The following is a 21,908-nucleotide window of genomic DNA, read 5'->3' as shown; positions in this document are numbered from 1 at the left end:
TTTTCTTTCATAAGGATATGTGGAATAATTGCCAATGAGACGACATTCCACCAAGTTTTAAAAAAAAGCATCACATCTGTTCTACTTATACAAAGCACATTTACATGTATGCAAATGATTCAGAACAGAAATCAAGAAGCAAGAGGGACATTCCATCGCCTAAAAAATACATGGTATGCAAGAGGAAATGGCTGAAAAACAAAAATACACCTGTTTAAATCATTCGTTAGACCTGTATTATTGTATCGGTGTGAAACATGGAAACTCACAAACCTCGAAGAAAAGAAACGAATCCTGAAGCACACCAATACCTAAGAACGATTCTAAAAATAAGATGGCAAAGTAAAACATCAAACAAAACAGTAAACGAAAGATCTAACACCAGAAACATCTGTTGTGAAATAAGAAGGAGACGGTGGACACGGATAGGACACATATTAAGGCTTGAAAGAGACAACAACAGTTATGTAGCACAGCAATGGGCACCTAAAGGGAAAAGAACTAGAGGTAGGCCAAACACTACATGGAGAAGTACAACACAGAGAAAATGTAACCAACAAGGATGGACATATTTATGACAAATTTATGTGACGTATATAATTTTTCTGACGTCAGACACTCAAATCAATCCATGTGTTCGTAGATAGTAGATGTTTTTGTGTCCTGTTAAATTGTTATACGATGATGACTGATGTACCCATATTTTGACTATTTTATTAATTGTGACTGTTTATTTAACGCATCATGTAAATGTAGCGGAATTTGATGAGACTGTTATTAAAGTGAGAGGGTTAGCGCTATAGAATCAGGTTTAATCCACCATTTTCTACATTTGAAAATGCCTGTACCAAGTCAGGAATATGACAGTTCTTGTCCATTCGTTTTTGATGCGTTTTGTTTTTTGATTTTGCCATGTGATTGTGATCTTTCCAAGTTGATTTTCCTCTGAGTTCAGTATTTTTGTGATTTTACTTTTTGGAACGTGACTAGTAAAGCTGCAAAAGATAAAAAGGGTGGAAAATCAGCGTGGAGACCGTATGCGACTTCTGGCACCAGGAGAATTAAGGTTAAGGTAAGATGATTCAGTTCTGTTCTGAATCTTGACTTTTGTGAAATCATACGTACATTGTAATTACACTTCATATAAATGACTAGATACGATTTTCGTGATATCTCACAATGTACTTGTAAACGTCCACATCTTTATCTTTGCAAATCACATCCTACTATGTTTAGGACATGCGATAATAAATATCTTTATCTAAAAATCTCGTTCATTTTGGCCTCGCCAATGTACATATTTAAAAATACAAAGTTTAAAAGCAACCAGACAAGATAACATACCTGATCAAGTGTTATCGGCAAATACACTTAAATCTGTTTAAAAGGAGTGATTAACACCAGAAATTTTAAGACAAACTTCATTTCATCGCAAGTATTTGTTTTTTTCATTTACTATTTATTTATTATGAAAATCGGTTGATCTTGTACATTTATCATATGGAGAGGAAATATTTTTCAGCTAAATACTTGATCTTTTTTTACAGAAAAAAAGTTTTTAACATGTTTGAATACTTAGTATCTATACATAGTGTTATACTTATATTTCTTATTCAACTTTTGATATATTACTCAGTGATCAATATCAATATAAGACTTAAAATAATTATTGTAGTTTTCAAAACATTAAGATTGAGATTCCACCAAAACGTTTCTTACAAATGCGAATAACATGGTCCTCTATAAAAACTATATAAATACAAAATTAAACATTCGGTTGTTCAGATTATGTTACTTTTTTAACACTTTTTTCAGATTTGTTTCCTTTACTGTTTTACTGTTTTGTAGTATATCCTTTCGATGCATAGTGTTTTAAATTGGCTTTGTCATTTCTTTACGTCTTGTGTGTGGTGTTTAAAGAAAAAAAATATATGACCCAATGTTATCTTCTTTGTAGTCAATCACAAAAATGGCAGATAACGAGTTTTGCAAACCCTGTTCACGTGAAAATGGGACAAATACCGCTTGTATGTTCTGCGTAGATTGCGAGGAAACTCTTTGTTCAGATTGTGACATAGCTCATAGAAAAAATAAACTAACACTAAAACATTCTATTATTGATATTCAAATTGTTTCAACTTTACCTGCGGCTTTGGTTCAGTCAAGCCCTGTTTGCCCTAAACACCGTCTATTCGTACAGGATTTGGTGTGTTGCAGCCACGATGAAATATGTTGCCGACAATGTATGCTTGAGATTCACAAGCATTGTGATAACGTTCAACCAGTAGAAAGTGCCTCATTGAAAATAAAACAGACAGGTTTAATAGATGACCTTGTCAAAGAGAGTAAACAGATATCTTCGACCAGCAAAAAAATTGTAAATGTAGGGAATGAAAATATAAAGGAAATTTCTCACCAAGAGGAACTTATATCTGCTGATATTGGATCCGTACGATCATCATTCATTGCTACAGTAAAAAATGTAGAGCAAAAATTGACAAAGGATCTGACACAAACTGTGAAACGCAATGTTAACGAAATTGAGAAATACGAACAAGAACTTGAGGAGTTAAAAAACCGTGCTGTTGTTTATAAACAAGAAATGGATTTTATCCGGAAACATGCATCAGAAAACAAAGCACTTCTCCTAATTGAAAGATTGAAGCTAGATTTACATCGAGATCAAATGAAAATGAAAAGCGTTACATCCGATATTCGGAATGTTAAATTGACATACAATGACACAGTTAACTATTCTGTAAAGTCGTTAGGTAACATTGTGGTACAGAATGCACCTTGTCCATTGAAGTACGTACCTGGGACCGATATATTGCGCACAAAAATTAATTATAGAGGTAAACTATTATAGATTAATATTTTCAGAAAATAAAAGTCAAGGACTTTAGTCTTTTCACTAGGAAGTTATACTTAGATAAACATATAAACCCCATTGGATGACATAATTAACATATTAATTTTGTTAATATTTTGTTAATGATAAAAAAAAATTAACATAATCAATAGACCATAATAAATTGTTAACTTTATTCTGTATTAAATGAAGTTTCTCACGATTCTTAACTAAATTAATAGATATCTAAATACTAAAAAGAATAAAGGAGTAGGTAGGTTAGGGTAGATTTTGGCCGCAAATTTCATGTTCATCTAACGATAGATTTTGAAGACTTTTTAAACACTTAAGTGTCTATTTCAGTTGATTCAATTAGTTAATGTGAAAGATTTTAACTGATTTAGTCATTAAATACGCTCCAATTGAAGCTTAAATAGTAAAAATCTATCCTATGCAAAAAATGTCTCTTTCCATAGGTTTTTTGTCAAAAATGAAAGTGGCCGCATCCGTGTACATCCTCAACCTTTATATATGTTATGTATTATCATCAAATACAACTTACATTTCAATATTAAGAATGAACACGAATGTGGACACTTTCATTTAAGACGAAAATCGTCTAAAATCTAAATAAAATGCTAAAATTGTGAAGATTTTAGGAATTTAGCATGACTAAATGATGCTAGTACCCGATATATGTGCATTGTATTGTAAAAAACAGCCCATATTCGTGTAGCAGAAGAACGCTACTTTCTAATAAATAATTTAAATTTTACATTTTAACAATTTTGTAAAACTTCTATATTTTGGGGCCAAAAAAGGCCTTTATGGACCTACTCCTTTACGTCATTTCTGTCAATTTTCTATTATCACGGTTTTTTTAAAGACATTTTCCCCAAATCATAAGACATCAATACATATTACAAGCATTTCTGGTATCATCTTCATTGGTATCATATTTACTTGCAATGCACGTACATGCTGTAAAGAAAATAGGATAATCACCTTACTTTTTAATTTTTTTTGTTAAAACGAAAACTCAACATATATACTAATAGACAGACAGCCCTGTAGATTTTAACAATATAAAATGAAGATATCACTTAGTGCGTCCTGGTTGTTGTTTTAGAAACAAGGGCCCCTACTGGTAAAGTTAAATATTTCCCTTCGAAAGAAATTATAACTGACGCCATCATGATTTGTTTCACCTTAGTTTCTGTGTCAAAAAATTTCCTTTTGTCATAGCATCAAATATGACAGCATCGAATATGACAGTTCTTGTCCATTCGTTTTTGATGTGTTTTGTCCTTTAATTTTGCCATGTGATTTTGAATTTTCGAATTGGATTTTCCACTGAGTTCATCATTTTTGTGATTTATCTTTTCATCAATTCCGCCTTCTTTTTCTCGAATTTTATCCCAAAAAATAGAGACTGATCAATGCACTTGATTTTTCCAGGAGTCACATGTCGATTGTGACTTGTGGAACAGGATCTACTCTCAGTGTACCTGAGATCATCCCGGTGTTCAGTTTGGTTTTTGTTGCTTAATCTGGTCCTTAGTTTTCTGTAAAATACATTTTGGAAACTATTTGTATTTTTTTTTAAACTTGATTTATCATTATTTAAGTCGCTGTGTTTTCTTCTGTTTATTTCGAATAATGGTTTTTTAATATTTTTTATTTCCTCCTTCATATCCTTTTTTATGCCAACAGACAAACATTATTTAATAATTCACGAATAGCATACTGAATGTATACAAATCCGCCGCTAATGAATAACAAGGTCAAGGTATAATATGATAGTAAACATATCTTTGTTGTTTGTGTCATCGAGTTGCTGTCTCATTTATGTTCTTCCAAATGTCCTGTTGTTCACTTATAATAAAAGTTATAGCAATGATAACAAAATATTATTACTTTATTATACAGAAGACTCAGAAGACCAGGTTTTGAACAGGGATGGATTAAGTCAAACTGAGAAAAACAAGCAACAGGTACTTTGTATAGAACATTAACAATGCTTTCTTAATAACATTATACAACAAGTCCATCCCTTTTTCAATTATATTATACACCAAGTCCATCCCTTTTTCAATTATATTATACACCAAGTCCATCCCTTTTTGAATTATACATAAATTCATATAACAGTAGTTGAAACAATCAGCACATCTTTTTTTCAATCAATATCTACTTTTCGGCAATAATCTTTTAAAACACGGTTGCAATTCAAAATACACATAAATCCCAGATGAGCAAAGTAATTTGAAACAACTTGACAGTACCGAAATGTCATTTTCTCATGGCTATAAATTTTTCATTCTAATCTTGTTAACTCACTTTGCCAAAATCAACTTAAAATTAGTTTAAAACTGCATGAATTCGCTCCATAGTATTTCTGTTTATCGTATAACTTGCCTTTGTGCTTCCATGATATTGATACTACGTACTAAATATAAGTTTCCGTTACTCGAGAACTGTCGACCGTCATCCGTCAACCTTTAACGTGCCTGTGAATCCTTTAAACGAAGGAAACCCTACTATTTGACAACATTGAGTACAGCACACGTTTTTTTTGTTTGATAATATTTTACTTCAAATAATTACAACACGTTTGTTAAATTTTGAAAATAAATTGGTTTCTGACGTCATAAACGTTCATAATTAAAATGGGTCAATTGCAACGTTGATATTTGCTATATCAGTAAACGATGGAAGTTTTTAACAAATCAAATCAAATCAAATAAAATATTTTATTGTCCTTATAAACTTTACAGTTTATGACCAATATGAATTACCACAATAAACATATATACATACATATCAAACGTACACGATAACAACAGCATGCTAATGTAGAAAAACAAACAAGCTGTTACGAGTCCCCTGTCCTCAGTTCTAATGACTTTTTCAAGAAGGATCCTCACTTATTTGTTTTTTTAAGGCGTTTGTGGATTTAGTAAATAATGATTTATTTCTTCTTCTTTTTTAATTATTAAAGTTATTTTTGTTCAGTACATATGTGTTAAAAAATGCATCTCTTGGTGTTTTATTATAATCACACTCTTGGTATTTTATAATATCCCCCCTTTTCAATTAAGAAGGAGTGCTAATTTAACGACATTGACTGACTATACAGTCGTTACACGGTCAATATATATATTGATAAACCATGTTAATTATGATATTTGTAGGGAGAAGATATAGACAACAGTTCAGTGTATGATGACATACACGAAGTGACCAAACAAATAAAAAAAGGAAGTACATATGTTAAATCGGCAGGTAATGAAAATTAATCAGAATAGTTACATATTTTTGAGAAATAAATTCTTTGAAGAAGAGAAAAAAATCAAGTGTCCATACAGTATGTCATCTTTCTAGAACAGTTACGAATAAGAAAAAGGTATGATAAGACAATAATTTGTTTTCAGTTTTTGTTTTGAAAAAATCAAAAGGATTAAAAATCTACTAAAAATATTCGTCAGATTTAAAAAAGTCAGTCAGACTCAATATTTAGGTTTTTAAATTTTGAAGTTTCCTCTTTTGTATCTGCATTCGGACTTCTTTACTCCTTCACTGCATATATTACTGTCTGTAAAATATCGTTAAGGGTAAGACTGTTGCTCATTTCTATTATACCTTAAACGTCATTTTCAACATGTTAAATTTCTAACTAAATAATTAAACTTTTTGTCATCTTGTTGAACGCCGAAATTATAAAGTTTGCTTTTGGTAGAAACACCAAGCGAAACATGTCTTCGGAAGTAACCAAATTTAGAACGTTAAATAAATTGATTCTTTGTGAAGATATAGATTTTTGGTACATATATCTTACGTATATGTACAATGCATCTGTATAGCGGGTAGAGTTTGGTTATTTCCTGTTAGATATAATAAATTTAAACTTAAACAAATGTTACTATTTGAAAGTGAATATATGTATGATCATGTATGTGCGACACATTAGATACTTGAAATAAGAATAACTATTGCGATATTATATCAATATTAATTCCAGGGAATAACGTATGTCGTTTGTAGCTCACCTGACTCAAAGGGCTAATTGGGCTTTACTCGTCACTTGACATCCGTTGTCCATTGTCGTCGACCGTTAACTCTTACAAAAACACTATTCTTCTAAGTTTGGTCACAATAATCATTATGGTATCTAGTTCGAAAAATGTGTCCGATAAAAATGCAAGTTTTATCTATTACCCTGAAAATTGAAGTAGAGAGAGAGAAAATCTGATAGGATAAACATGTCAAAAATGTTGAGATCTATATCAAGATAAGCACTTCACTTTTGTTACCTTCATTCTGCATGTGTTGCCAAACACCTTGAAACTTTAAAATAAATGAAAATTTATAAGCAGGATAGTTTCTATAAACATGTGAACATAATTTAATTTTTAGGGAACTCTTGATATTGTGTTCCCCCTTTATTAGTGATTTGTTCCCATAAGGGGCCACTGTGGAAGAAACAGGTAAGCGACACAGGCATTTTAGAGAAATCAGTTTTCTTCTATACAATATTTATCTTACAGATTTAGCACGCATCAGTATGGAAGAGGATCATCACAAAACTGAAAAGCAATCTGAGAAACTGGTATGTATTTGTCAATAATTGTTCACAATGTTATATCAATTAAGCTCACTCATGTTATCATGTCGATATTTTAAATATATTTGTAATGGAAAATTTATAAAAACCAAAACAAAAATTCTAGTAATTCAATTTCCATTCAACAGAAAATAGTTTTGTTTGCACAAATCTGTAGGCAAAACTTCCTGGAACTGTAAAAAAACATACGTACTACACACTAAACAATAAGAAATAAAAAAGGATATTTTTTTTATCACACGACTGGATTATATGCTAACAGAAATTGTACACACAATTGCTAAATATATATATTTTTTTATTTTGTAGACGGATGAAGTTTATGAGGACATATCAGAGGTTTCAAACGTAATTTCCAAAGAACCTTCATATGTAAAATCTGCAGGTATAAAATATATGTTGGGCAGGTAAAAATGAAAACAATTTGATTATGCAAAAGTAATCGTAATCATTTTTATGAGGAAACCTAGTATAGAAAATATTGAAGCCTTTCTTCGATAACTTATTGCACTCAGGACCTGATCAAATAATTGTGTTTATTATGACGGTTAATTTAAAAGCTGTTGGAAATGCGCGAATTACAGACTGGAGGTCGACACGGTAAACATATTATATTATTATTATTAAGTCATGTCTAGAAGTGAGTTTCACAAACGGAATAGTGACAAATATAACATGGAATAAAGAAATAACATATTGTTATGTAAAAATATAGCTACGTTGATAGGGATTTGACAGTCGCAGATATATCTTCTGTGAAATCAAATTCAAAATAGATATTCAGCGACAATTCTTTAACTACTACAGTACTGACGCAGCACTCGTAAAATAAATTAGATATCCCGGAAACGTTCGAACGTTACTTAGATAGGTTTTTCTGAATGTACAATGTCACATGTTATTTCATTTCAGGTCGGCATAATAATTTATCACCAAGTGAAGTTATGTTAGAACACAAACTGAGCACTGGATATTTTACAGAGACATGGAAAGGTAAAGAATATTTTCTTTATCATATCATATTTTATAACGTGCAAATGAATTAATGATGTATAATATATTTCAAGATATGTTTACAAAAACGAAACTTTACATTGAATAGGTAAATTAAGACAGAGTATTCCAGTGATAGTCAAGATATTCAAGGTGGGGTCGAGAAATATTTCAGTGGAACAACTTACAAAAACAACACACGAAAACATCGTCACGTTTTATGGAGCATTTGAAGACAAAGCATCCAACAACATTGTTTTTCAGTACATGGCGCAAAATATCGTACAGTATTTACATTCGAAGGAGGGGCAATCACTTCACCAAACAGAGTTGCTTGCTATTGCAGCCCAGGTAAGACAATAATTTCAAAAAGGGAACATCAACATAAACTCGTTCTTATATATAATACATGGATTCATGTAAACAGTAAAATAAAAACAATACCGAACTCAAAGCAAAGAGGAAGGTTCCTTTTAAAATGACAAAATCAAAACTAAAACACACCAAACGCATGGAAAACCACTGTCTTCTCTTGAATTGGTACAGGCATTTCCTTATGTAGAAAGTGGTGGATTTATCTTGTTTTTAATCTAGCTTAAATGCTCCCTATACTTATATATCGATACAAAAGCTAACTAAACCTCTCACTAACTTGAACCTAAATGCAAAAGTATTTGCGGTAGTGGTTTGGCAAATCTGAAATTCAAAGAAAACACTGCAGAATAGTTCGTATAATTATCATTAAAAAATTGAAAACAACACATTAAATAATTTCTTGCGTCCAAAGCGCTTTTCTGTATTTACCTTCATCAGGAACGCTCAAAGCGGAACATTTGAAAATTTATCTCATACTCCAAGTCTCATTTTCAGGTCTAAGATTGAAAAAGTAAACTAACTAGCATAAAGAGTTAGCCTTCTGCTTACCTTTCCGGAGCACCTGAGCTCACCCCTAATTTTTGGTGGGGTTCGTGTTGATTATTCTTTAGTTTTCTGTGTTGTGTCGTGTGTACTTTTGTTTGTCTGTTTGTCCTTTTCATTTTAGCCATGGAGTTGTCAGTTTATTTTCGATTTATGAGTTTGACTGTTCATCTGGTATCTTTTGTCCCTCTTTTACATACAGTCAGCAAGAGTTATGTTACTGAAATTCACGTTTTGAGTCCAAGTCAATCAGTCCTTTCCAAAATTCTTTATAAACACTTGTTTGACGAATAAGTAGCAAGTACTAATGCTAAATAATAAGTGATCTTATAAATTTTTACTTGATTTACATGTGAAAAACATGTAAATTACTGAAATAAGAATAAAGTTTGTGTATAAATGTTCCATGACTGATCTACTCATTACCATACAATAATAGGAACAAACAAAGGTGAAAATGAAAAATCTGAATTGGTAGTAAAACATAACATGATAGCAGTCAAACAGAGCGCAAGGAAGATAAAGTTTTAAGTGATAAAGAACCTCTTTTTAACCCGAAATTATTAGTGTGCCTCAGGAATATTAGCGTTTGATACTCCTTATGTTACCCAAATTTTTGCTATGAGTAAGCGAATTATTATAGAATATCTGTGTTAACATTCTCTTTATATTTGCAAAAGGTTGCACGAGGAATGTCCTGGCTGGAGACCATGAAAATTGTGCATTGTGGTTTACAAGCAAGTAAAATTCTAATTGGAGACAATGAGGAAGCTAAAATTTCTGGATTGGAATATGTAACTAGTATGTACAATAACCTTTTCTATCACAAATTACAATTTCTTAATAACAATGCACGAGTTAACGTTATCACCGTTTTCAAATTTCAACTCGTATCTAACGTCATTTTCATTATATATCTGGTGCAGGTTTTTTACCTGTATTTTACATTTTACTAAAATAATAATAAATGTATTGATATGACTAGTACATGATACATACTTAAACTTCTCTCTTATGTAATGATTGGCGGGAATAAAGCACATGGCGAGTGTGATTACACAACCTTGCAATGGCGTTGTCAAATTATTTTCGACTGATGAGTTTGAATGTCCTTCTAGGATCTTTCACCTCTTTTTTTATCAAATTTTTTGAATTATTACCAAAGGGACATTCAAACTCATAAGTCAAAAATTTACCAAACTCGCCACGACTGAAAAAGAAAAAAAAGACCAATAGACAAACAGCAGTGTACAAAATACAACATACAACATACAAGAGTGAGCAACACGAACCCCATAAAAAACGAGGGCTTTCAGGTTCTCCTGAACGACAAGCAGGTCCTACTTTAAATGTGCAACCCATTTTCAACTCTCATCCCTCCCTAAGAAAAAATAAGTATGTTATCCATGTCTTTTAATATTCAATCAAAACATGTTATCCATGTCTTTTAATATTCAATCAAAACTAAAATGTTTCAGCTGAAAAAGTCATTGCACTTTATCCATACACTGCTGCTAGCGTTGATGAATTGTCATTTCAAAAGAATGACGTTATCACAGTTATTGGTACCGAGGATGAAAACTGGTGGGAAGGTGAAATGAAAGAACAAAGAGGTTTTTTTCCTGAAAATTATGTTGGAGCACCTCAAAAATATATAAGTAAGTTTATATGGATGTAATACAGTTGATTATGTTATCCATCTGAGGCTCTCTCCTTCCTCTTGGAATTAAACATATTGAATCTTATAAAACAAATTGTATTCGAAATATTAAATAAGTCACACGTTTTGATCATAATATAATCAAAACGTGTGACTTATTTAATACTAAACTGGCAATGCCATAAAAAAGTAACCAGAGAAGCGGATTTCACACAAATTCTTATTCGACTGTTGATACAAGGGATAACTAACGAACTATCCGAGTGAAACATGGTGTTTTCGGTTTCTTTTCAACACTATGGATTTCGATTGTCCTTTCAGGGTTGGATATCCAACAAAAAGTTCCGAAAATACAATAAAGTTGTAGTAAAATTGGCATTTTGAAAGTCAGGATGGTTAAGCAAGATTCCCTTATTTTACATACTTCTATCACCAATCGGATTAAAATCAATCCTTCATTTTGTTCTTAAATTTCTTTGGCTTGATGTTTACGATTTGAAACATCACATTTGAAAACATGCTCAGTAGCCTTATAGCATCAAAAATGAATTCGCCTATCAAAATTTTCGATATTTTGTCCAGTTGACTATCAAAGACATATTGAGCCGTTGGGGAAAATGGAAAAGAAGTCTTTATTATATACAGACAAACAAAACCTGGAGAGATTCAATATATTGTACTAGTATGTGAAAATGACAATGAAAATAATGGTGATACTAAGTAGTATAAACGTAGTCAGGTCGTTAGAAGAGCGTGATGAGAACGACAAGGGCGTGCTAGAATCGTACTATGGTCGTGATCAGTATGGTATAGTCGTAGCAGAAGCGGGTCGCGGTGAGAACGTGATGGTCGTACTGAGGTCATAATAACGTCGTTGTATGATAGTAGCGCCATCTCTTGGCATAGAATCACGCTCTCTCTACGATGGTACAGCGATTTTTGAGATCTTACTTCGACCTTAGTGCGCTCTCACTGCGCTTCTACTTCGACCTGATTTTACCACGACCGAACCACGATTATTTTAAACATGTTCAAAGTTGGCTACGCTCATCACGATCTTGAAGACTTCACCACGACCGTAATACGACTTTACTGCGATCTATACGATCATACTACGATCATCAAATTTTTTTCACAGATCGTAGATCGATCGTGGCCTAGTTGGACTGCGGTATTAAACTAGGTTCACACTGCCGATCAGATCAACTCGACCAAGCCCGAACAAAACAAATTACGTGATCGGGAGACAAGTCTGGGTCAATCGACAAGAATGTTCGGGATAGTCTACCTTGCTCGGCATTGATATGACTGTCTATCCGAAAGTTTTTGACATGTCAAAAACATTCGAGTAGGCATCGAGAAGCAAGTCACTCGAGAAGAGATCGAGAAGTCGTCGAGTAGCGGTCGAATTGATCGAGAAAGGATCGTGTAGAGATCGAGTTGATATCGTCTGATCATTTCCAGATTAACTCGACCAATGTCCGATCTCTTCTTAGAGATCGAAGAGTGGTCGAATGGGGTCGCGAAGGGATCGGGTATTAGTCGAGTTGGTCTTGAATGAAATAAATATAGAAGTCGTAGTGTTCTGGAAGAGATCGGACATTGGTCGAGTTAATCTGAAAATGATCGGACTTAAGTCGAGCAAAGGTCGAAATGAATGAGTACTGATCGGTAACTTTTTTATGTTCCGACCGAACTCGATCTCTACACGATCCTTTTCCGATCAATTCGACCGCTACTCGACGATTTCTCGATCTCTTCTCGAGTGGCTTGCTTTTCGGCCCTTACTCGATTGTTTTTGACATGTCAAAAACTCTCGGGTAGAAAGTCAGATTGATGGCGAGTAAGGTAGACTATCCCGAACGTCCTTGTCAATTGAATCAGACCAGTCTCCCGATCACTAAATTGGTCTTGATCGGGCTTGATCGAGTTGATCTGATCAGCAGTGTGAACCTATTTTAAGGTAGACTATCCCGAACATCCTTGTCGATTGAATCAGACCAGTCTCCCGATCACGTAATTTGTCGTGATCGGGCTAGATCGAGTTGATCTGATCGGCAGTGTGAACCTAGCTTAATTGAGTGAGTGTCCTTTATAGTAGTTTTTTTTACAATTTTCATAAAATTTGTAAGTTTTTGTAAATTTTTCAAAATATTTTCCACTGTCACTTCTGGGCCGATTTCATTATAGATACAGATAATTGTAAGCAACAAGAATGTTCAATAAAATACGATCTAGAAACACACCACCAACACCAAAACATAATTTTGTCATGAATCCATCTGTGTCCTTTGTTAAATATGCACACAGAGCAAGGTGAGCGACAAGGTTCTTTAGAGCCTCTAGTTTAATCATTAATATATAAAATATTTCATTATTATGAAAGTAACATTTTGAATACATTCTATTAATTCTAAGTTTTTGTGTAAAAGTTTTTTGTCCATATTTCGGCATATAACCCGAATTGATTCGTTAATTGACAATTTGCATACATTAATCTAACATGACCCCTAATCGGATTTTATAACATCTAACACATCGCGACAACACGCTAAGGAAACAGATCTGATCTAAAATCGGATTATTTAACCACTACTGGATGACTACCAGTCCGTTTTCGTCACTTTCCTATGAGAAACATAATATTACGATTCATTGTGATAAATAGTTTACATAATGTATAATTGTAATAAAAAATAGTTTTGCATTTTAGCCTTTTCTGTATATTAGCCTTCAACTTTGTATACGCTGCATACATGTTCTATAAATTCAACTCTATGATTTATTATAGAAATAGACCCGTCACTGTTCAAATGGTATGCTTTGGAAACTCTTAAAAGCGGACAATGTTGTGTAAAGTCAAATGTTTGGTCATATGGGGTTTTGCTTGTAGAAATCCTGACACATGGGCAGGTCCCATATCAAGGTATTTTAATTTATTTACTTTGACTATGATTGCTTATCCTCTTCACGAAATACATAAAAAAAATAGCATCATCTTTTATGCAGTTCTTTTCAATAAGGTAATTGTGTCAATTCAATTCGTCATAGATGCCACCCAAACAATATTAAACGTCAGACACGCGTTTTGTCTAAAACAGACTCATCACTGATGTTCGAATCGAAAAAATAAAAAAAGACCAAATAAGTACGAAGTTGAAGAGCGACAAGGATCCTCTATCATGAGAGGTTGTTACAAATATAGAATAGTTAACAGAGTAGATAAGGACTAACAGGATAACATTCGTCAAATTCACATTTTGCGACAAACCAATAGATCAGTAAAATACACATTAGATACTACTAGTACTTTAATTGTAACTGATAAATAACAACCTTACAACATCAAACTCAATGTTGATTTCTTTTAGCGATGATTATATTTAACCTATAATGGTTTAATTTTTAAATTGTTATTTGGATGGAGAGTTGTCTCATTGGCACTCACACCACATCTTCCTATATCTATGTAATATAATCCGTTTTCTTTCTTAAGGTGTAAAAGACACTGAAATATTATCTAAGTTAAACCAAGGTTATCGACATCAACAGCCAACTCACTGTCCTGATGATTTGTATGATATGATGCTGAAATGCTGGAATGAAAATCAAGAAGAAAGACCAACATTTGAAAACCTATATAACTTTCTTGAAGACATGATATTTGGATTTTAAACTCGAAATTACCATTATTGTGTTTTCATTTTAATACATATAAAGAAACTTTAAAGGACATTTTATAAAAATATTTTTAGACATTTTCTTTTCAATCATAACGTCAGAGAGCAGTTAATCATTAATCAAAAGTAGATGAGAGAAATATATAAACTATTTAATCGTGAAATCATAAAAGAGAGAGGAGATTCCCATTTGACAATAAGTTCATATCAAAATAGAATTAACGATGATAAAACAATTGAAGCAGATTGTTTATCAAGTATATTGATTTACGTGAAATAAAATCATTTAACACCAAAATGTATTCTCTTCTTATGGGTCACCTGGAGTATATTAGTACGAAAACTTAACATCTTACGAACGAACGAAACTCGACGAACGTATCGATATGGAGCAGTCATTGTGTGCAGCAAAACATTTCTAACGATATTGTAGCATGTTTAAAGACAACAATAAACAATTATATACTCTTTTTGCAACCTTGCATTTTATTGTTGTGGTAATAGATTAGTGTTCTGATTGATTTTCTGTTGTTGAATGTTACGTTTTCATACGTTGAGTTTGTTTGTTTACATGTCAAATATATGCGTTTGATTTATCTCCCTTACCCATTAAAAAAAGAACATTATTTTTCTAATGTCTTTGTTAAAAAAAACTTTTAAAAAATGAACGAAAAAAAGTTAACAAATCAACAAACGACAACCACTGATTAGTCTCCTCACTTGTAACAGGTACAGTTTGTAATACTACAACATGAGAAAAACTACACAAATCAGTTGATGAAGGCTTAACTGATCAGATGGATATAAGTAAACGTCTCATTTTCAATCATACCACATCTTCCTTTTTATATACTAAATCAACTGACAAAAACACAGATATATGATGTTAATGTTCAAGAGAGTGTAAGAGTAGCCTGATTCGGTATGAATTTTGGTGTCTTCTTTTTTTTCTGTAGTTAAATCTAAGTTCTATGTTCAGCTTTATTGAACAATGAAAATGTACGTATACAGGACTGATAATGATTAACCAAACAGGATAATTGATTGCATGCCCAGAAGGTACATTTATTGTGACGTGAAAAAGGTTTTTATTTCAATGTTGAAGGATTTTTAAAATATACTTTTATCTTTAAAAGGGATAACAAGATTCTGTCGGAAAGTATGAGACAAAAAATATGCTTTTCAAATTTCGGTAACAATCTTTGTTTCCGAAAATGAAAAATAACACGACCATTATCACTGAACTAGCACATGAAGCAAGCATTCGGTGCGAGATATTCGCGTTGTGTTTAAGACCTATCGGCTGTTTTCTGCTCTTTGATAGGGTTGTTGTCTCTGACATATTCTCCATCTTCATTTTCAATTTTATTCGTGAAATTTTATTATAGTTTCTTGTTTTTCTGACTCGCGGCTGATAATTTGATCAATGTGCCAACTATATATATTTTTTTATTGTAAACGTAAGGAGCCCTGTTGTCTCACACAGATATAGAGTTGATGATTCCAGGGTTACATCTAACGCCAAGTGCTGTATATGTAATTTAAAAGTCTCGCGCAGTTAGGTAAATCTCTGTAGATCTGACGTCCACCACTGAAGATGTACTTTCCAGCGCTAGAAATGTCCATTACAGTGTATGTAGGAATAGATTAAAAAAAAAGAAGGTTTTAACAGCGCAATATATATTTATTTGTTTTTAAAGGGTTTTTTTGGTGGGAAAAAGGGGGGGGTCTCAGTTATTGACATATTAAGTTGCACTCGATAACTCGTAAGCTAATAGTTTTGTGTATTCGAATTGTTTTAAAAACATGTCATAAAAGCTCAACGGAAAAAATATATAAAAAAACAAGTAGAAATATATTAATACTAATGTGTATATGCCTTTACTATAATAAATTCATACAAAAAGAGAAATAAGAATGGCAATGAAATCAAAGCAATCCAAAGGCCAAACAATATACATTACTAAACATCATTTAAAAGTCAACTGTTACAAGTCAACTGGCTTCGTTTATCTAAACATTTATTTCAACATTTTCCTTTCCTATATTTCTAAAACTTAGAATGGTTTTAAAAAAAACCTGCATGTATGTTTTTGTTTGATTTTGTTTGATTATGCGGAAGACATTTCTAACGGAGTTCACAGCCGAAAGTCCAAACTTAATGAATAAAAAAGCGCTCCCTCTTTTTTCGTTACGGCAAGTTACGTCAAGTTAGGGCGATTTACGTTCGTTCGTAAGATGTTGAGAAACCTCTAGTAGACATTTGCGAAACCTGCCATACATCTACGATTAGGATAAGAATAACACTTAAGGTAGTATTTAAATCTTAGGCTTTCTCAAAGTGTGAAAATAAACCGTCGATCCAAAACCATGTAACGATAGTGATGTTTTTCTGTTTCTGAAAAACGATTTTTTTCTAATATATTTGCAGCAATGTGTTAACATTAATTATTGTATACGGTGTTATCGAGGTTGAAAATGCTGTGATTGTACGAAGTCTTATAGAATGAACTTACACTATTTTTTTAAATAAATTTAACATAAAACGCAATAAAAATCGCATTTGTCATTGCAGTAGCTAGATTGGAACAATTGTTAAAAAAAAAATACTTAGGAAAGTTGCACTCAAACATGAAGCATGTAAGCATGTTTAGGCCAAGACATCATAGTATTTTCTCTCTTATAAATTGTTTTAAAGAGAATGGGGATATACAGCGGACGATTGTTTTTTAGCTAGTTATTCTTCATGAAATTTCACATGCCGAATTCTTTCATTTTCCTAAATAGGAAAAAAAAAATCTATGTATTTGGTTTCGATAGAAAAATAAATCACAACTATTCAAGAGAAAAAAAAACAGTTGTCAACGAACTTCTTTATGCCGGAAATATATTTTAGACTATTCGCCAGACTCAGTTGAAATGTAAGAATAGGTGTACTCAAGTAGTTTAAACTTTGCTATCTATGTTTTCAACAGCAACAAACAAAAAATGAAAAGCGAATTCTAAGATTTTTTTATGCAATAATTATTATAGAGATCTTTGGAATCATTAAGTATGTGCGGTTGTTTTTCGCAGTGTCGATTATCCCCCATGAACATTTGAAGGACTGGTATGCACGTAAATGAACTTTAATCCCTGTTCCGATACTGGTACTATTTTCATGGAAATGTAATATAGAGTGCACCGACGACGCAGGGGCCGATCCAGTCATTTTTCAAAATGGAATTCCAACCAAAGATAAAGAAGGGGGAGGGGTCCGACCAGATATCCCTATTCAAAAACATTGATTGTCATGTTCCAACCCCAGGAACAGCCCGAGACCCTCACTGTAACGCTGTTCAGTTCAACACAAAGTTTATACGCAAATCTATTCATTTGATTGTTAGAGGTATAAACAATGCAAAAGTGTAGCAGGCGAGAAGAAAATGTTAAAAACAATCACAATATTATTTTTTTTAAAAGTCGGCAAGGCAACAGTTGCGGACATAAAGTTGAAATCGTGTATAACAATAACAACACCAACATTACAACTTTGTATCTTCAACTGTTGCAGACTTAAATAGATAGCGATCTTTTTTAATTTCTTGTCGCCTGCTACACTTTTGCATATTTTTTTTTATTCCTATCAATCAATTGAATATATTTGTGTATAAACTTTGTATTGAAATGAACAACGTCGCAGTGAGAGATCATGGGCTGTTCCTGGGGTTGGAACACTTCTTTTCTTGCCGATCAATGATTTGTTTATCTATTAAAACGTAAAACGTAGACAAAAGTGTGTTTCTTAGTCAGAAAAAGTAAAAGATTTCAAAATTATACCGGACGGCAATTGAAATTTTTTGAATGATAAATAACTCAAAAATACTCGTCCGTTGTTTTCCTCATTCTCTTTAAAAGAAAATAAAAGAGAGAAAGTATGCCATAGCATTAACATGCTTCATAGTTTGTTGCACCTTTCCTAACACAAAGTATTGCTGAATTTTTTCAACAACTGTCCTAATCTAGCTACTGCAACGACTATTGCGATATTTTCTGTGTCTCATGTTAAATTTATTTAAAAAATAGTGTTAGTTTATTCTATAAGACTGATTAGGAAAGAAATTGTTGTTCGACTACAACAAAACATTGTTTTGGATCGACGGTTTATTTTCATACTTTGAGAAAGCCCAAGCTTTAAATGTTACCTATAAGTGCAATTGTTATACTATTCGTAGGTTTGTGACAGTTTCCGCAAATGTCTTATATGTTTTATATGATTGTAATGCCGTTTTCACTACTTACTGAATGTAATTTTACAATATTAATCGTGCGACTGTTTTTAGCGGTTTAGTAGCAGATGCCTACCTATTCAGTACAGAAGGTCTCACTACTTATTTTATTATCATTCAACGCAGCCTATATTCTCTTATTGTATCTGTTTTGTTATTTCTTTGACGTGTTTTCGCAGTCTTTAACTATGAAATACCGATATACTAGTAGTCTTCTTTTCTGTAATTTTACCCATTGTTACAAGTTTGACTGAGTATGGATTCTCGTGACGGGTGCTGCATTGGCAGATACAAACCCTTTCCTATCGGCGCACTTGATGTTTATCTTTTAGAGTTCAAAATTGTTGACATGTGATTCACAAGCAAATATAATGGTATATCCAACATTACCCAAATGTACATCCCTCTTATAACTGTGTATATTGATTACAGATGCACCATCAGAAATGCTCAGTTGTGAGCATCCATCGTGGTAAACAGGAAATCAATAGTCTTGAGATGTGTAAATTTGAAGGCGTACTATTATATCATAAGGATGAAAATGAGCTTTAGAAGCACCGTTACTTTGGTTTTGGTTGATCAATAGTTTGATTTACTCTAGTGTCGTTAAAAATAAATAACTAAAAGATCCATACCCTTTTTGTCGAGCCTTCGACTTTAGTCGAAAAAGCGAGACTAAGCGATCCTACATTCCTTCGTCGGCGGCGTCAACAAATATTCACTAGAATTTTAATAACTTTCTTAAACTATACTGGATTCTACCAAACTTGGACAGAAGCTTGTTTTTCGTATTTTACTTATAAATGGACTTAGTTTTTTTCTTCGTGGGCAATTACATTCACTCTGTGGTTAAAGTTTGTAGAATTTTAATAACTTTCTTAAACTATCCTTGGTTTGTACCAAACTTAGACAGAAGCTTGTTTATGATCATAAGATAGTATCCAGAAGTAAATTTTGTAAAAAAATAAATCCATTTTTCTGTATTTTACTTTTAAATGGACTGAATTTTTCTGCGGGGAAACATTACATTTACTCTGTGGTTAAAGTTTTAAAGATTTTAATAACTTTCTTAAACTATCCTGGGTTTGTACCAAAATTGGACAGAAGCTTATTTATGATCATGAGATAGTATCCAGAAGTAAATTTTGTAAAAAGATAACTCCATTTTTTCTGTATTTTACTTTTAAATGGACTTAGATTTTCTTCCAGTTAACATTATGTACAGTCTGCAGTTAAAGTTTTCAAAACATTTATCAGATTCATTAAATATCCTAGATTTTTAACAAACTTGGACAAAAGCTTCTTACAATCATAAGATAGTATCAAGAGGAATATTTTCATTGATTTTTTGCCTCATTTTTTTTAGCCTGCGATCAACAGTAAAAATAGGCGAGACACTGGGTTCCGCGGAACCCTTAAATTTTTTTATTTTACTATACTAGAGACCAGCAAATCGATTCACAGTTTTTTTTTATTATCATCATAACTGAGAGTAAGTTAAAGAGTAAGAGCCAGAGACAAATGTCATAACAGTAGGAGGTTTAGATAGCTATTAAACCAGGTTTAACTTCGAAAAATGCCTAAACCAAGTCAGGAATATGAAATTTGTTTTCCTTTCGTTCTGTATGTTTGTAAAAGTCTAAAGTTTGATTCTGTCAGTGTTTGTGGACTTCCCGTTGGCTATTTTACCTGGGGGCTTAGTAATTTTGTTTAACTGCATTTTACTGAATTATCCAGAATTCAAATTTTCAGACATACACGAAAACTATTAGCATATAAACTTTTTTTAATTTTATGTAAAACGAAGGAATGACTTTTTTCTTTTTTATTGCATTAACTGTACATATTTTTCTGCACTAGATTCGCAATTCACAGCAGATTTCAATAGCACAATATCCGTATTTATATGCCAGTGCCGACGTACGGGCTACAAGGCTGCTGGTACTTTCATGGACTAAAAATTTACTATCAGAGGTATCTATCTAGTGGTAGTAAAGACATTAACAGTACCAGCTGGTCTGAACAAGATAATCATTTCGACGAAGAAAAAATCAAAAATTAACGTTACAGTAACAAATTACAACTATTTAGCAAAAAAGTCAGCGAAATTTTACGAGTTTTCTGAAGGACTTAACAATTTGTATTTCCTATTACTAGTATTTGACATTAAGCACGTCTTTCAAACAATTAAGTATATTAAACAATTCACAAAACAGTCACAGTAAATATCAACAGATGAAGTATTCACTGTAGAAAGTAAAATCTACAGAAACGTCTTTATTATATCCTTTTTTGACCATTTTTTTTCTATTCTGTAAATCATATCAACACCCTCATATAAACATAATCTCATCGTAGGTTGTATTATATCCCATCTCAAAATTTTGGTATTTATGCAAAATTGTTTTTGAACGTCAACATGGGAGTCACAGTGTCTTATCCATGACTATATGTGATTATACGTTGTCTTTACATATGATCTGGTTTTGATATTATATCATTTCATAATGTTTTCACATAACTAAATGACATTTTGTTATTTCTCAACTTTTTTTACTTGGTATGGTAAAAATCCGATGAACAAGAATGTGTCCATAGTACACGGATGCCCCACTCGCACTTTTGTTTTTCATGTTCAGTGGACCATGAAAATGGGGTAAAAGATTTAATTTGGAATTAAAATATGAAAGATCATATCATAGGTAACATTTGTACTAAATTTCAAGTTGTTGTGACTTCAACTTCATCAAAAACTACCTTGATCCAAAACTTTGACCTGAACTTCGGACTGTCATTTTCTATGTTCAATGGACCGTGAAATTAGGGTCAAAACTCAAATTTGGCATTAAAATTAGAGAGATCATATCATGGGAAACATGTGTACTAAGTTTCAAGTTGATTGCATTTCAATTTC

The 21,908-nt window shown here is 32.4% G+C and overlaps 1 protein-coding gene across 1 annotated transcript; it reads left to right on the top strand.

Moving 5' to 3' along the window:
• The first annotated feature begins 2,010 nt into the window (after positions 1-2,010).
• On the top strand, positions 2,011-14,994 carry LOC134705431 (proto-oncogene tyrosine-protein kinase Src-like). The gene is made up of 11 exons (XM_063564161.1): positions 2,011-2,855; positions 4,781-4,845; positions 6,046-6,136; positions 7,399-7,460; positions 7,785-7,860; positions 8,388-8,468; positions 8,578-8,819; positions 10,067-10,187; positions 10,865-11,044; positions 13,838-13,972; positions 14,543-14,994. Exons 1-11 carry the CDS (start codon positions 2,030-2,032, stop codon positions 14,719-14,721), a joined length of 2,058 nt encoding a protein of 685 aa, XP_063420231.1. The 5' UTR covers positions 2,011-2,029; the 3' UTR covers positions 14,722-14,994.
• Positions 14,995-21,908: the final 6,914 nt, after the last annotated feature.

Source organism: Mytilus trossulus, chromosome 2 (genome assembly GCF_036588685.1).
Source record: "Mytilus trossulus isolate FHL-02 chromosome 2, PNRI_Mtr1.1.1.hap1, whole genome shotgun sequence".
In the NCBI taxonomy this organism is placed as follows: domain Eukaryota; kingdom Metazoa; phylum Mollusca; class Bivalvia; order Mytilida; family Mytilidae; genus Mytilus; species Mytilus trossulus.
The sequence above is the reverse complement of the archived record's forward strand: the minus strand, read 5'-3'. Positions and strand labels throughout refer to the sequence as shown.

Excerpts from the sequence above, each read along its gene's own strand:
- LOC134705431 (XM_063564161.1), top strand. The coding sequence starts at position 2,030 with ATGTTCTGCGTAGATTGCGAGGAAACTCTTTGTTCAGATTGTGACATA. Across the intron at positions 8,469-8,577 it reads TTTTACAGAGACATGGAAAG|GTAAATTAAGACAGAGTATT; the intron begins GTAAAGAATATT and ends TACATTGAATAG. Across the intron at positions 13,973-14,542 it reads TGGGCAGGTCCCATATCAAG|GTGTAAAAGACACTGAAATA; the intron begins GTATTTTAATTT and ends TTCTTTCTTAAG.